Source organism: Aureobasidium pullulans (assembly GCF_000721785.1).
Source record: "Aureobasidium pullulans EXF-150 unplaced genomic scaffold scaffold_11, whole genome shotgun sequence".
NCBI lineage: Eukaryota > Fungi > Ascomycota > Dothideomycetes > Dothideales > Saccotheciaceae > Aureobasidium > Aureobasidium pullulans.
In genome coordinates, this window is record NW_021941031.1 from 419,617 (window position 1) to 433,339 (window position 13,723).

The 13,723-nt window shown below is 51.8% G+C and overlaps 5 protein-coding genes across 5 annotated transcripts; 3 read left to right on the forward strand and 2 right to left on the reverse strand.

The window, feature by feature from the left end:
• Window positions 1–764: 764 nt before the first annotated feature.
• M438DRAFT_346414 (Metallo-hydrolase/oxidoreductase) lies at window positions 765–2,097 on the forward strand. Its single transcript, XM_029905672.1, has one exon. It carries the CDS (start codon window positions 801–803, stop codon window positions 1,974–1,976), a length of 1,176 nt encoding a protein of 391 aa, XP_029759650.1. The 5' UTR covers window positions 765–800; the 3' UTR covers window positions 1,977–2,097.
• Window positions 2,098–2,803: 706 nt separating this feature from the next.
• Window positions 2,804–5,661, forward strand: M438DRAFT_320599 (zincin). The gene is made up of 2 exons (XM_029902881.1): window positions 2,804–5,147; window positions 5,201–5,661. Exons 1-2 carry the CDS (start codon window positions 3,033–3,035, stop codon window positions 5,531–5,533), a joined length of 2,448 nt encoding a protein of 815 aa, XP_029759651.1. The 5' UTR covers window positions 2,804–3,032; the 3' UTR covers window positions 5,534–5,661.
• A 490-nt stretch (window positions 5,662–6,151) lies between these two features.
• On the forward strand, window positions 6,152–7,764 carry M438DRAFT_320602 (phosphoribosyl diphosphate synthase). Its single transcript, XM_029902882.1, has 4 exons — window positions 6,152–6,232; window positions 6,382–6,473; window positions 6,533–7,260; window positions 7,316–7,764. Exons 1-4 carry the CDS (start codon window positions 6,162–6,164, stop codon window positions 7,388–7,390), a joined length of 966 nt encoding a protein of 321 aa, XP_029759652.1. The 5' UTR covers window positions 6,152–6,161; the 3' UTR covers window positions 7,391–7,764.
• A 220-nt stretch (window positions 7,765–7,984) lies between these two features.
• On the reverse strand, window positions 7,985–11,491 carry M438DRAFT_298633 (WD40 repeat-like protein). Its single transcript, XM_029901997.1, has 2 exons — window positions 9,713–11,491; window positions 7,985–9,663 (listed from the first exon to the last, which is right to left on the reverse strand). Exons 1-2 carry the CDS (start codon window positions 11,302–11,304, stop codon window positions 8,139–8,141), a joined length of 3,117 nt encoding a protein of 1,038 aa, XP_029759653.1. The 5' UTR covers window positions 11,305–11,491; the 3' UTR covers window positions 7,985–8,138.
• Window positions 11,492–11,882: 391 nt separating this feature from the next.
• On the reverse strand, window positions 11,883–12,767 carry M438DRAFT_260308 (AAA-domain-containing protein; the record flags this gene model as incomplete). Its single annotated transcript, XM_029899766.1, has 1 exon — window positions 11,883–12,767. A coding segment is annotated over one exon (885 nt), but the record flags the coding sequence as incomplete, so codon positions are not given.
• Window positions 12,768–13,723: the final 956 nt, after the last annotated feature.

A 13,723-nucleotide genomic window follows, 5' to 3' on the forward strand; every position in this document is an offset into this window, starting at 1 on the left:
GTTGTAGGGCTACAGGCTGCCCTGTCGCTGATGATCCGAGGGTTGCAGACTCGCGGTCTATCGCATTCTCGTATCGCTAGCAGTATTGCTACAACTTGGTATACGAATGGAGGTGATGTGTCTTACCCAAGTGGAGCGCAACGAAGAACATTGGAACCTCGACTCCATCGACTTGGAATGAAGCAGCGTCTTCTTAAGAAGGCAGGTCCTGTGTGGAAAGCACGACCCGTCGTCGAGGACCAATTCGTGGAAGGACCGACGTCAGCTTTGCTCCCTGCATCTTCTACTACAGCCTCGAGGATTACAGCCCTCTTGTTCCGCGATTCAATGAAGACAGACGAGGCATCTTTCGAGTCGGTGAATTCAGTGAAAGATGCTGAGGGAAGAGGTGTTGCAGGATGGTCAAGGTCGAGGCTGGCGGGTTCATGGGCATGAATTGTTATCAAGCAAATTGCAATTCTTATGGAACGTACGCTGACAGCAGCTTCCTGAACCTGGTTTCTTTCGCATCCAACTTAGACGTCGCTTTCGGTTTTGGAAGACACTCATGTCATGCTCTCTTGGACTCCATAGGTTGCAGAAAGTATCTGGGCCTTTTCTTCGGTTCTTAATGAGCAATAAGTGACCTGCATTGAGAGGACACATGCACATGCCAGATAGGCATTTTGGTCTGCTCGCTATCTACTCTCTTACGTCACCACTCTAGGCTTCCACTTTTCTGTAGGGACGACCCTGACAATATGCACAACATGCCATTATCAAAGCTCTGGTCGAGAAACCACCTATCCTCTTTGTCGAAAATGAAGCAAATATCAGTAACGCCTTTGCAATCCAGAAATCCAGAGCCGATTAGCCCTCCTGCACACTGGGTTGGCAATCCACCGTCCTCATTCAAGAATCCCTGGCCCAGCTTCGCCAAACAACATGGTCTCGCAGATGTTTTGAAAACCCGGTTCAGCACAAATCGTAACTTCGTCCCGGTGCCCGAAACCAGAGACGAATTGGTCAGAGTCAGAAAACCAGATTGGGGCAGAAGTCTACCTGACTGGCAGCAAGGTCTAAAAGCAACGTGGCTGGGTCACGCTGGATTCCTGGTAGAGACTGCATGCTCAGCCTCCACGACGCGAGTTGGTTCTTCGGCCGAAGGTGAACAGGAAGCAAGAGGCATTCGCATTCTGTTCGATGCTGTTTTTAGCGAAAGGACTAGTCCGGTTGGGTTTTTTGGACCTAAACGTTATACGCCTACGCCATGCGAGTTGTCCGAGTTGCCGGATGTCGATTTGGTTGTGATATCCCATAATCACTACGATCACTTGGACATTGCCACAATCACTCATGTTTACAAGAGGCAAAAGGCAGCAGGTAAAGACATTCACTTCTTCGCAGCGCTCGGGAATAAGCAATGGTTCTTGAATGCCGGTATTGGCATCACCGCAGACGAGGTCACAGAATGCGATTGGTGGGATAGTCAAAAGATTGACATTGAGGGTGTTGGCAGCATCGACCTCACATGCACACCAACTCAGCACTTCTCCGGACGCACGCCATTCGACGCCGGCCATACCCTATGGTCTTCATGGGTAGTAGAAGACCCACAGTCCAACAAGAAACTCTATTTCTCAGGCGACACAGCCTACAAAGCCACCACTGCGGCGACAGCCTGTCCAGTCTTCAAGCAGATAGGCGAGATATTTGGAGGATTTGATCTGTCCATGGTGCCTATAGGGCTATACTCCCCGGAGTGGTTCATGTCAAATGTCCACTGTCATCCGGAACAGAGTCTCGAGATCCACAAGGATATCCGAAGCAGGAAGACTATTGGCATGCACTATGGCACGGTCAGAGGAGGACTTTCTGCTCAGTATGAAGATGTCAGGGAGCCACCACAGCGATGGCAGGCGTGCTGTGAGAAAGAAGGAAGATGGGGTACTGAATGCGGGTTATGTGATGTGGGCGAGACTGTACTGGCTGCTTGAATATAGTGTGAACCCAGTGGCCGAGGAAGCTGAGCCTTGCCTATATCCCATTCAGGGAGCTGATAACAGGTAGTTGTATAGAGACATGATGAACTCAAGAACCAGAGCGAAATGGATGATAATAGACAGTTGATGATATTCAAACCCGATTTCTGTCATTGTGTTGGTCTGACACAGACACAGACGGAGCTCCAGATGTAAGTTTCAGTTGAGCACTCCACGGGAACTCCTATTGTTTCAGCAGCGTCTTTCGTTTCATGTACCTTTCTGGTCCTATTGATGCGTACACGTACGAGACCCGCGAGTAGAGAATCATTTGGCAAGACAAGATGTGGACACAGGGGACAAGCGTGCAAGGTAGAGAGACAGCCAAGCAAAGATTGCGTAGTCTTGTTGGCAGAACGAAGTCAGGAAGTGGCGGCAATAGAAAAAAAGCGACGCGTATTCGTCAGTGTCAAGGCTTGAATCGCCAAGGATAAGTGGCTAAGCTGTTTGAGATAGGGAAATTCGTTCCTCGGGCGCGGCATGCAGTCCACTGACGCCGCCGGGTCATGTTTTGAAAGAGCCAAACCTTGTGACAAGTCGAAGAAAAGCAAGATGACCTCTTTCTGAACAGAAATGCGAACGCGACAGAAGAAAGATGAGATGAGGTACAAGACGTGAGCGAGATGATGTGTTGGAAGTAGATAAAAATAAATCGAGGTTAATGAAGATCACGGACTTTGGCCAAAATACGGGCGGAGTTTGTCGGATACGGGAGGGTCCAACAGTGAGATGGTTGCCAGAGTAGCCAAGGAAGGCGATGCCAATGTCCATGGCAGAGATGACAGTAACTGGTCAACTTAGCGCCGTCGGCCGAAGAAAGTCGACATTCTACACTGCTTACATAGTCAATCGCGTTCGCTCATTGTTCCATACCGTCCATATATCTCCAGATCTCAGTCGCCCGGTCGCACGAAAGCAAGAAGCGGCAGCTGTCCAGTAAACAAGACGACGCAGGGAAACAACGCTCCACAGCGACTCCGGCCGCCATCTTATAGGGGACGCCACGCGGCAATGGCCACGACGACGTACAGCTTTTGTCTACTTTGGGCCTTGTTCGCATCTTTTGTCGCTGCCAGCTCGACGATACGTAATCCTCTGCGCGCTTTGTCGACCCTACAGAATGCCACCATAGACACGCATACCCACCGGGTAACGGCCCTACATAACTTCGACTTGTCCTTCATATTGCGCCCGGATCTACATGTCAAGCTCTCTCTCGAGCCCAATCATGATCTCCTTCCAAATTCCGGCCTGACTGTCTCCTACTTGAATGCAGATGGAACCGTCTCTAGGACCGAGGATGTCGATCGTCTAGCTCACAAGGTCTTCCGTGGAAGTGCTTGGTACCGCCAGGAGAATGTGGATGATGAATGGACAAGAGCAGGATGGGCAAGAATTACAATCGTCAGAGATGGCGAGCAACCGCTGTTCCAGGGTGCTTTCTCCTTGAACCATGACAACCACCACATCCAACTCGCTCCCCATTTCGCCCACACACGCCACCATCTCGATCCTCATGTCGACACCGATGACCAGAACAGCATGGTCGTCTACCGCGACTCAGACATCCTTTTGGACCAGGATGTTGACTATCACATGCAAGAGCTGAGGAGAAGCCTCGACTATGGCTTTGAAGATGGCCTCACATGCCAGTCGGACGACTTAGGCTTCAACAACCAACCCGACCACCCTGTCTATACCACCATGCTGCGGCGATCTGATTCCGTGCTGGGCAGTGAGACTCTGGGCAATCTGTTCGGTAAACGTCAGGTCGATAGCAGCACTGCTGGCAACTCCGCGGGTGTTGATCTGAGCTCAACCATTGGTCAAACCCAAGGTTGTCCCACCACCAGACGAGTAGCCCTTGTCGGTGTCGCTACAGACTGCACTTACACTGGCCAATTCAACTCGAGCGAGTCAGTGCGCATGAACGTCATCGACCAGATGAACACTGCTTCCAGCATATACGAAACAACTTTCAACATCTCGCTTGGTCTAGCGAACCTGACCATTTCAGACGCAAACTGTCCCGGAACTCCCAACTCGGCAAGCGCCTGGAATCAAGCCTGCAGCGATGGAGTCGATATTCAAGATCGACTAAACTTGTTCAGTGCCTGGAGAGGCAACCAGCAGGATAGCAACAGTCACTGGACACTACTCAGCACGTGTAACACTGGAAGTGCAGTCGGTCTTGCCTGGCTCGGACAGGCATGTGTTCAGACTGCATACTCTACCAACAGCAGTACCACTGGTAATGGCCAATCATCGACCGCCGGTTCAGAAACTGTGACTGGCGCTAACGTAGTCATTCGCACTCGGGGCGCCTCGGAATGGCAGATTATTGCGCATGAAACAGGCCACACTTTCGGCGCAGTACATGACTGTACCGCAGACACTTGCGCGTCAACCACGACCGTCGGGAGTCAACAATGTTGCCCTTTGAGTGCCAACACCTGCAATGCAGGCGAAGCCTATATCATGAACCCTTCTACCAGCTCTGGAGTTAGAAACTTCAGTCCATGCAGCATTGGTAATATTTGTAGTGCCTTAGGCCGCAACAGCGTCAGGTCTACCTGTCTCACTGAGAACAGAAACATCAAGACCATCAGCGCACAGGAATGTGGCAACGGCATTGTTGAGGATGGCGAAGACTGTGATTGTGGCGGAGAGGCCGGATGTGCGGGCAACTCGTGTTGTGATGCGGCGACATGCAAGTTCAGGGATACTGCGGTATGCGACGACAGTAACGAAGGATGCTGCAATAATTGTCAATTTGCTTCGAACGGCACCGTCTGTCGCGCTTCGACTGGTGCTTGCGACCCAGCAGAAACCTGCTCTGGAACCTCGGGCACCTGCCCTCAGGACGCCAGCGCACCCGATGGAGACAGTTGTGGCAACCGTCTTCAGTGTGCCAGTGGCCAATGTACAAGTCGTGATCAGCAGTGCAGAAGTGTCATGGGTGGTTACCAGGGAGTTGGAAACAACACTTCAGCTTGTGACAGCTCGTCGTGTCAGATTCGATGCTCCAGTGGTAGATCGTCCGCTTTCGGAAATAACGTCTGCTTCGAAGTTCAACAGAACTTCCTGGATGGTACGCCTTGCGGTGGCGGAGGCAAGTGCGACAACGTAAGTCTGAGCAATATCTGATCAAGCATGATCAAACGCTAACATAAGTACAGGGACGCTGCAGAGGCACCAACACTGGAGGCGAGATTAGATCATGGATTGACGACCACAAGGGCATTGTGATAGGAGTCTGTGTCGGAGTAGGTGGTCTCCTGTTACTCAGTATCATGGGTTGCTGTATTCGCGCTTGTCGCAGACGCAGAGTCAAGCCTGCAAAGATGCAAGCGCCGCCACCTGGTTGGGGTACTCAGATGCGACCTATGCCTCAGAACCCCTCATACCCACCACCACCGCAACAATATGGGCAAGGTGGATACGGACAGCAATGGGCACCACCTCAAGGGCCGCCTCCGCCAGCATACACACCTGGGTCAAGGTACGCATAATTTCGTGTGGGCTTGCTATCGATTAGATCAGGTCTCGGCTTTGGCGTTTTGAATATTTTCCATATCCCTAGTCGGATATATTTTTCGGATATTGTACATATTTCAGAAACATGATATCCCATGCCTGTATGCTTCATATACTTTACACTTTACAAGAAGCGAGTGTGTCTTTGTTGATATGGAACTGCTGTTATCGGGGTAGGATCGTTCTATAGTCGACTCTCGGCAGGTGGTCTTGGGAGTACACCCCTATAGTCAATGTTTGAGGCAGTGCATGGTAGTAAAGCTATACCAAGAGAGAGTTGAAGAATGCTCCGGGAGGCCATCATAACGACAGCGTAGTCTTAGCTGGATTTTAGAACTCAGCAAACGCGGCAAACGCATCTTGTGGAATTCCAGCTTGCAGGGAGGTATGTTCAACGCCACAGCTTCTACGCCACAGCAGCACAAAAACGCCACATCACGTGGGGTGATGGAGATCTTATCAAAGCACGTACCATACGTCGGATCTCCCGCCTAAAGCTCGGCAGTGATGCTTCCTGGCCAACGCATGAGAGGCACTGGCTGGTGCTCCCATCGCGGCCCTTTCAACGTAAAGCATTAACTCCTACTAGTTCTGGTGACAAGTATGGCGACTAATTCAATCAAGCTCCTCACTGGCAGTAGCCACCCCCAGCTCGCCGAGCTGGTCGCCAGTCGGTAAGCTCTCCTGCCTTTGTTCAAAGTCTTCAAAGATCCATCACCCCGCGCGCCCAATCAAAAAAGTTTCGAGCCACCATCACGATGCGCAAACATCCCGTCGTATGCCCTTCCAGACGCGCATATGGCTAACACAATGCGCACAACAGTCTGGGTATCGAGTTGGCCAAGATTATGGTACTTCAGTACTCCAACAACGAGTCCAGCATCAGCATCGGCGAGTCCGTCCGTGACGAGGATGGTATGACACACCTGCCAAACACTCCCAACTCCCGACACAAGCTGACTGATGCGCTCCAGTCTTCGTCCTGCAGTCGACTGCCCCCGGCGACATCAACGACGGAGTCATGGAGCTGCTCATCATGATCAACGCCTGCAAGACGGCCTCTGCCCGCCGCATCACCGCCGTCCTCCCCAACTTCCCTTACGCTCGTCAGGACAAGAAAGACAAGTCGCGTGCCCCCATCACCGCCAGGCTGATGGCTAACATGCTCCAAACTGCCGGCTGCAACCACGTCATCACCATGGACCTCCACGCCTCGCAGATTCAGGGCTTCTTCAACGTCCCCGTCGACAACTTGTACGCCGAGCCCAGCACCCTCCGCTGGATCCGCGACAACCTCAAGGTCGAGGACTGTGTCATTGTCTCTCCTGACGCCGGTGGTGCCAAGCGCGCCACTTCTATTGCCGATGGCCTCGACCTCGGCTTTGCTCTTATCCACAAAGAGCGCGCTCGTCCTAACGAGGTTTCCCGCATGGTTCTGGTCGGTGACGTTCGTGGCAAGATCGCCATCATTGTCGATGACATGGCCGATACCTGCGGCACCCTCTGCAAGGCCGCTGAGGTCGTCATTGAGCACGGTGCCAGTAGTGCTATCGCCATTGTCACCCACGGCATCCTCTCTGGCAACGCCATTGAGCAGCTGAATAAGTCGAAGTTGACCAAGCTCGTTGTCACCAACACTGTTCCCCACGAGGAGAAGAAGGCTCTCTGCGACCGCATCGAGACGATTGATATCTCTCCTACTGTAAGTCATCGACCCCTATAACAGGTCAACGACAACCACTAACACCATCTCACAGCTCGCCGAGGCCTGCCGTCGTACCCACAACGGCGAATCCGTGTCCTTCCTGTTCAAGCACGCTCCCGTCGACTAGAGGGTCGATGGGCAGCAACTCGGCGTTGTTTTGCTTTTGGTTACAAAGGTCATCATCTCGGCGGCGGCGTCACTGGTGTTTTCTAGGGGTTGCTTTCACATCCTTCGAGGTCATTGGGAATCTGGGGCTACTCTGCAGCAGAGAGTTGATCTGATCTTATTCATTTCATCTTCCTTCAGCTGCGGTCCGGCGGGTTCAATTCAAACCAGGCCTGCGAACATGATTATCATGCACAACAAAAATTCTTTTTTTCCATCGGGGGATAGACTACTACTGCTTTTCACTTTCCATTTCTGTACAGAAAGTCACATCTACTCGAAAAAATAATGCCTGATGGGCATGTTCACTTCACTGCAGCCCCTTTTCACCTCCAGCTTTGTGATTGTTTGTGGTGATAAGCGTGCTATAGTCGAATTTCGGTTTGCTCCACGTACAGTATTTCCTTTCTATCCCTTGCTATACTTTCGCTTCTTACGTACCACCTTCCTTCTCACATCCTCATTTCCCCTCCCTCCCCACAAAAGAAGAAATAACGACCCTGCAAATCGTGACTTCCTCAACTACAGATACACCACCCTGAAATCGTTTTCTCTCCCCGAGCCCCAGAGCAACCAATGAGGAAAACAAGACGACCGTGAAATCAAAAGAAAGGAGAACACAGTAGGGATGAAAGATATATAGAAGGTATGTTTCAACTTCCAGGCAGAAGAATCATGGCTGAATAGTGATTAATCTTGGAGTTTGTCTATCATGACGACGTCACCTCGGCGCCACCAACAGCTTCATCATTTAATCTCGTCTCTGCGGATATGAATGAAGCGTCCTGTGAGGATGACGCTGTTCTCGACGTACCGCTATCCTCCGCCGCACTCGTATCCTGCGACCCCTTTCTGTCTTTTCCTGCCAACTTCTGCTGAACTATCTGGACTGTTGCGTCCAATTCTTTTTCCAATTCTCTCAGCCTTTCTCCTGTCAGGCCGGTGCAGTTTCCGTCAAGCTTCTGTCTGTATGCGCGCAACATGCGTGATAGTTGTTCCGTAGATGCCGCAATGCTTCCAAACCCTGTCGTAGTAGTTTCCGTTTTGCTGTCTTTGGTGGTGGTCTTTTCCGTCGATGAGGTCGCGAGAATAGGTGGCACTGCTCCGACAGAAAGACGATGCCGCCCGGGTGCACTTCGTGGGTGTGTTCGTGGGCTAGGCGGTAGTCTTGGACTCGGAGGTGTTGGACTCGGGCTTCTCTGTCTGCTTTTTGCTGTCAGACCATTGCGCAGAGTCCCGAGTGGTGATGGCTCTAACCGTGGTGGTCTGATGCTCAGTCTGCTAGGCTTCTTCTTCAGCCCCCCTGTTGTCGTTTCCCGTGTGCTGGGTGATGCAGATAACAACTCTGTGTTTTCCGTTTCGCTGGATTTGGCTCGCTGGAATCTGGCAAGCTCGCTGTGAGAAATGACTTTTCGTAGTGGTTGCTCTGCGGACACAATTCCTGGTGCCATACTTGCAAACGAAGGCGCTGCATCGGAGGAATCCCTTGATCTGGGTCTCTCGGGCACTGTCGCCCATATGAAGATTGTGCCATCCGCGGCGACCGTAACGAGCTTCATCGCTGCTAAATCATCAGGGGCGGTATGTGACTTGAGTAATGCGATATCAGTAACACCTTCTGTATGTCCCCAGTCGCGTGCGAGCAGAGTACCGTCTTCCGAATACATGCGGACTGATTTGTCGCTGCTAGCCACGCCCGCGATGATTGGCGATCCTGTAGTTGAGGGCAGATGAACAAGGCTTGACATGATCACAGCGTCTCCACCATCGGTGTCGCTGGCTTTGAAGCAAGAGATGACACGACCGTACCTTGTGCCCACGAGCTGAATTGTTCGATCCATAGCAGATATCAAGAGTGTGTCTTCAAAAAGCGACATCCGCAAGCACGTTGGTGAACTCTTGAGTGTGATTGTTCTTGTGATAACAAATAGCGGAGGGGCTTGATCGTGCTGTCTCGCAGCTCCTCGAACCACTACAGTCCGGTCTGCAGAGCAAGATAGCAATTGTTCGCCGTCCTTTGCAAACATGACAGAGGTGACCGAGCCAGCGTGTTCGTCAAGCGTTTGTAGCAGGTCAAGCCGACCCGAGTTCCATGCCAGAAGTTGTATGGTACGATCTCTGCTGCTTGAAGCTATGAGGGTGTACGCTACGCTTTCATGGATGGCTATGTCGGTAACTTCCCCTGCATGAGCTCTGACACGCGAAACGTCTTCTCCGGTGTCGACGTTCGAAACTCTGGATATCAATTAGTACGAGATGTTTCCAGCAAGTGCAGTTGACTGACCTCAAAACGCCATATTTGTCCCCACTAACCGCATGCGAGACATCCGAGAACGCTACCACGGTCTTGAGCTCATTGACAACATTATACATGTCAACATGTTGGTCCATAGGGATAAAGACCATTGCCTTTGCCTCACATTCTGAAGACCAGAATATAACAGTGCCATTTGCAGACCAGCTGATGAAAGCGATGTCTTGCTCATTTGGTGCAGTAATCGCACGGACTCCTAGGACGGCATCAGAGTGTGCTGGGAGTTTCTGGATTACAGCTTGATCTGATTCCTCATCGCGTGATTTAGGGGCGATGTGCCGTAATTGAATGCCGTGACTGTTGTCTACAGTCACAACAGCATCGCCGACCGAGCCAACGGCAACATAGCCTGGAGTCGACGGTCGTGTCAGGTTTTTGGACCCCGCTGGCGTATTTGGCAACACAAAGCTTCTGTTGAGCTCGTCTAGGTCAAAGACCTCAATACTGCCATCCAGTCCAGTGATGATAACCTGAGAGTCGGGTCCGATACACGCAGCAGTAATACTGAAGTCCACGTTTGTGACTCTGATCAACCTCTGGTTCTTCTCGTCATCATCCAAAATGCAGACGTCTCCACCATCGGTGCAAATAACGGCCTTTGTTTCGGAGAATGGAGCAACGCAGGTGAAAGTAGCGTCGAGTAGATCGCCCAGAAGGGTATTACGACCGGCCAACGGCTTGTGCTGGCGGTTATACAGCCCATAGCCTCGTTCCGAGTTCTCGTTGACGCTCGCTGGGAGGTCATTCGGTCTCCAGACCTTGATGAATCTCAATCCTACCGTAACCAGACTGCAACCCATCCACCCCATATGTCTTACGCTAGTGGTGCATTTGTTGCTGGCGATTAAGGTGGGACTACCTCCTCTTTCGTCAATGCTCCATACGTAGAGGAAGCCATCGTTCACAGTGCCGAGGGAGGCAAGATACTTGGAGTCTGGGGCGAAGCTCACGGATTGGACACCAAAAGTATGCTCAGATATGGAAGCGACAGGTAAATCAGCGAAAGATTTGTCTGCGAGCGAGAAGACCAGAACACGCGGCTTGTAGCCCGTCTCTCCCACGGCGAGGAAGCGACCGTTCGGGCTGAAGCTTACGGCGGTAGCAGCCTTGACACGTTCGCGTACTGCACCGTTCTTGTTGCCGGTCGGTGAGTCGTTCCACTCAGAGCGATCGGGTGGTGGCAGAGGAGAGCGAAGCCTCGGATCGGCGGGTGAGGCTGATACAATCGGTTGGAAGTGAGACCTCTGAGAAGGCTGCGCAGGATTCGCCCTGAAGAAGCGTTGTGAAATCTTCCCATCATGGCCCACTGAGGCTACAACAGCAGCGGCACCAGCGGTATAGGCGAAGCTTCGGGTCGAGGCCAGATGATCAAAGCAGAAAACGCTCTGACAGGTGGTTCCAATGACTCGTTTAAGACTTAATCCCAGCTCTTGACGATCGCGGGTGCCGACCTTGATGGGCGAACGTGGTCCGGTCGAGGTTGTGGCATTGTTACGAGCGAACGGGCTGTTGGCTGCGATTTGGGGTGTCGTATGGCGGGGGCCTCGAGGGGTGGTGTTCATACTGTCGGCTTATGGATGTGTCTTCCTCCTCCTTTTCTTCTTCTGACGTGCCACGGGATACGAGGAGAGTGCCAGCCGAGCATCAACAGCATGTCTCAGAAGATCATGTATTTGCTGTATACCAGCAGTGTCGTCGCGGCGACCTTTCAATTCCGCTGCTCAGAGGAATGTATCGGTACTGCACTGGAAGGAAGGAGCGAGCTTATCCGCCAATTCATCTTTGATCCTTCATTTCCCTCGATGCACTGATGAATCTTATCGTGATTGAATTAAATAAACCATAACGCCATGCACGGTGACGCGCCGAGGGGTTGTCGGCTGCAGGAAGCCGCGACCGACATGAAAGTCTCATTCGACGCGTCTACTCGAGTACTGTCCAGCACTGGCCTGTCACACCTCTTAGTCGAGACGGCACAAAAACATGAATTAAAACAAGATCTAAAATATTTCCAACATGTCTATCTATGCTAATGCGTATGTATCGTACAATCTCTCTCACCATGCTAGTCTTACAAAATCACACTTTAAACTTTTGGGCACAAGAGAAACAAGATGCTCTTCTAGCGACTAGACTCATCAGGTCTAACTCTAGCTCCAGTCTCGTCAATAGCATTGCTAGAGCCAAGACCGAAGCCGTAGCCTGCCTTCTTGGTTCGCGCCCTCTTCTCACCATACTGCTCGTCGAACTTGCGAATCGCTCCCAGTGTTGCCATATCCTCGGATACAGAGGCTGAGATTTCTTGCATTGCCTTCTCGAAGTGCGAGGGTGCAAGCGTGCGGCGCTCAGGCAGCTTGAAGTCTGTGTCGCCCTTTGCGCGCGCAGCTTCAAGAGCGTTGTTCTCGTCGCGCACTGCGGCAAGCGCGGCAGCGACACACAGGTTCTTGAGGTCGGAACCCGAGTAGAGAGGTGTGTTTTTCGCGAGGTCGGATAGCGAGACAGCAGGGTCGAGATTTTCACCCTTGAGGTGGATACCAAGGATACCCTCACGGTCCTTAGCAAGAGGCAGATCGACCAATAGACGACGGGGCAAACGACGCAACACAGCATCATCAAGATCGAAAGGACGATTGGTAGCAACCATCATGAAAACACTGTGGTCGTCCATTCCATCCCATCCGCGGAGGAACTGGTTGATGATCTCACGATGAGTGGTGCGGTTGTTGGCACCACCGCGAGAGCCGAAAAGAGCATCTGCCTCATCGATGAAAACAACGCAAGGTGACAACTTCTTGGCCAATGAGAAGACGGCGTTGACCATCTTCTCGCCCTCGCCAACATACTTTTCGTAAATCTGAGCGCCACTGACTTCCAGCACAGTAGCTGAGGACTCTTTGGCCACGGCCTTAGCGAGCAAGGTCTTACCGGTACCTGGTGGACCATACAGAAGAAGACCAGGCAAGCGATCAGCCGCCAGTACACCGTAACTGAAAGCTTCCGGACGGAGCAATGTCAGCGAAGTCAGAGTCTTGAGCGATTCAATCGTGTTTGGATCAGCGTGCACATCGTTAAAGGTTGTTCGTAGACTTGCAGGGTCAACGACACCTGATAGAAGACGGGTCTCATGCTTCGAACAAGACTTCTTCAGCTTCTCCATGTCTAGTTTGGGAGCAGCTGAATCTTTGGTTGAGCTAGATTTGTCTTCAGACTCGCCGCGTTTGAGCGCTGTGGGGATGATAGAATCAAAGGACAACTCATTTGTTACAGGCGTTAGAGCGCTGTCAACTGTGTTGATCAGCATTGCGGCAAGTGCAATGTGGAAGGTCTCGAGAGCGGGACTGGTGGTGTAGAGTGATCGCAAGCTGTCAGCGCAGAGGACGATCCTTTGAACCTCGTCTTGTGGCAGAGTTTCCTCTCCTAGCATAAACGTGCCAGAAATATTGAGATGTGTACGAGTCTGAGCAGAGAAGAAGTTTTCTGAGACGGGCAGACCTAGACGGCGTACCATGGATTGGATGTGACGCATGTTGATGTCAAACAGCCGGTGATAACCAGGCACGGCTACGCTTCGCTCTTGATTTTGCTGGACGTGAGGTGCCATAAGCAATTGGTGACCAACATTCTGTGGGCCCGCGGTGGCCAGAGGATATTTCATATACTGGAAATAGAGCTCGTCGTCTTCTTCACCAGGGTGTGAAGGCGCTTGACGGGAGCTAGCTGTGGTACCAACAATGACGATCTGCTCACCATCCTTTCTTCGGCGCTGTACGACACGTACGAGTTTGTTGATGACAGTCTCTCCTTGTGGTGAGTTACGAATGTGGTCCATGTCTCGTACATGAACGATGGTCCGTTGTGAGGGCTGTTCAGACTTCAACGAGCTGGGGACACTCTCAAAGGTTCCTTGCATGTTATGCGCCTGCCTTCCAGAATCTATACGTTTTGATAGGAAATCGGCCAAGAAGCGTTCAAGGCCATCCT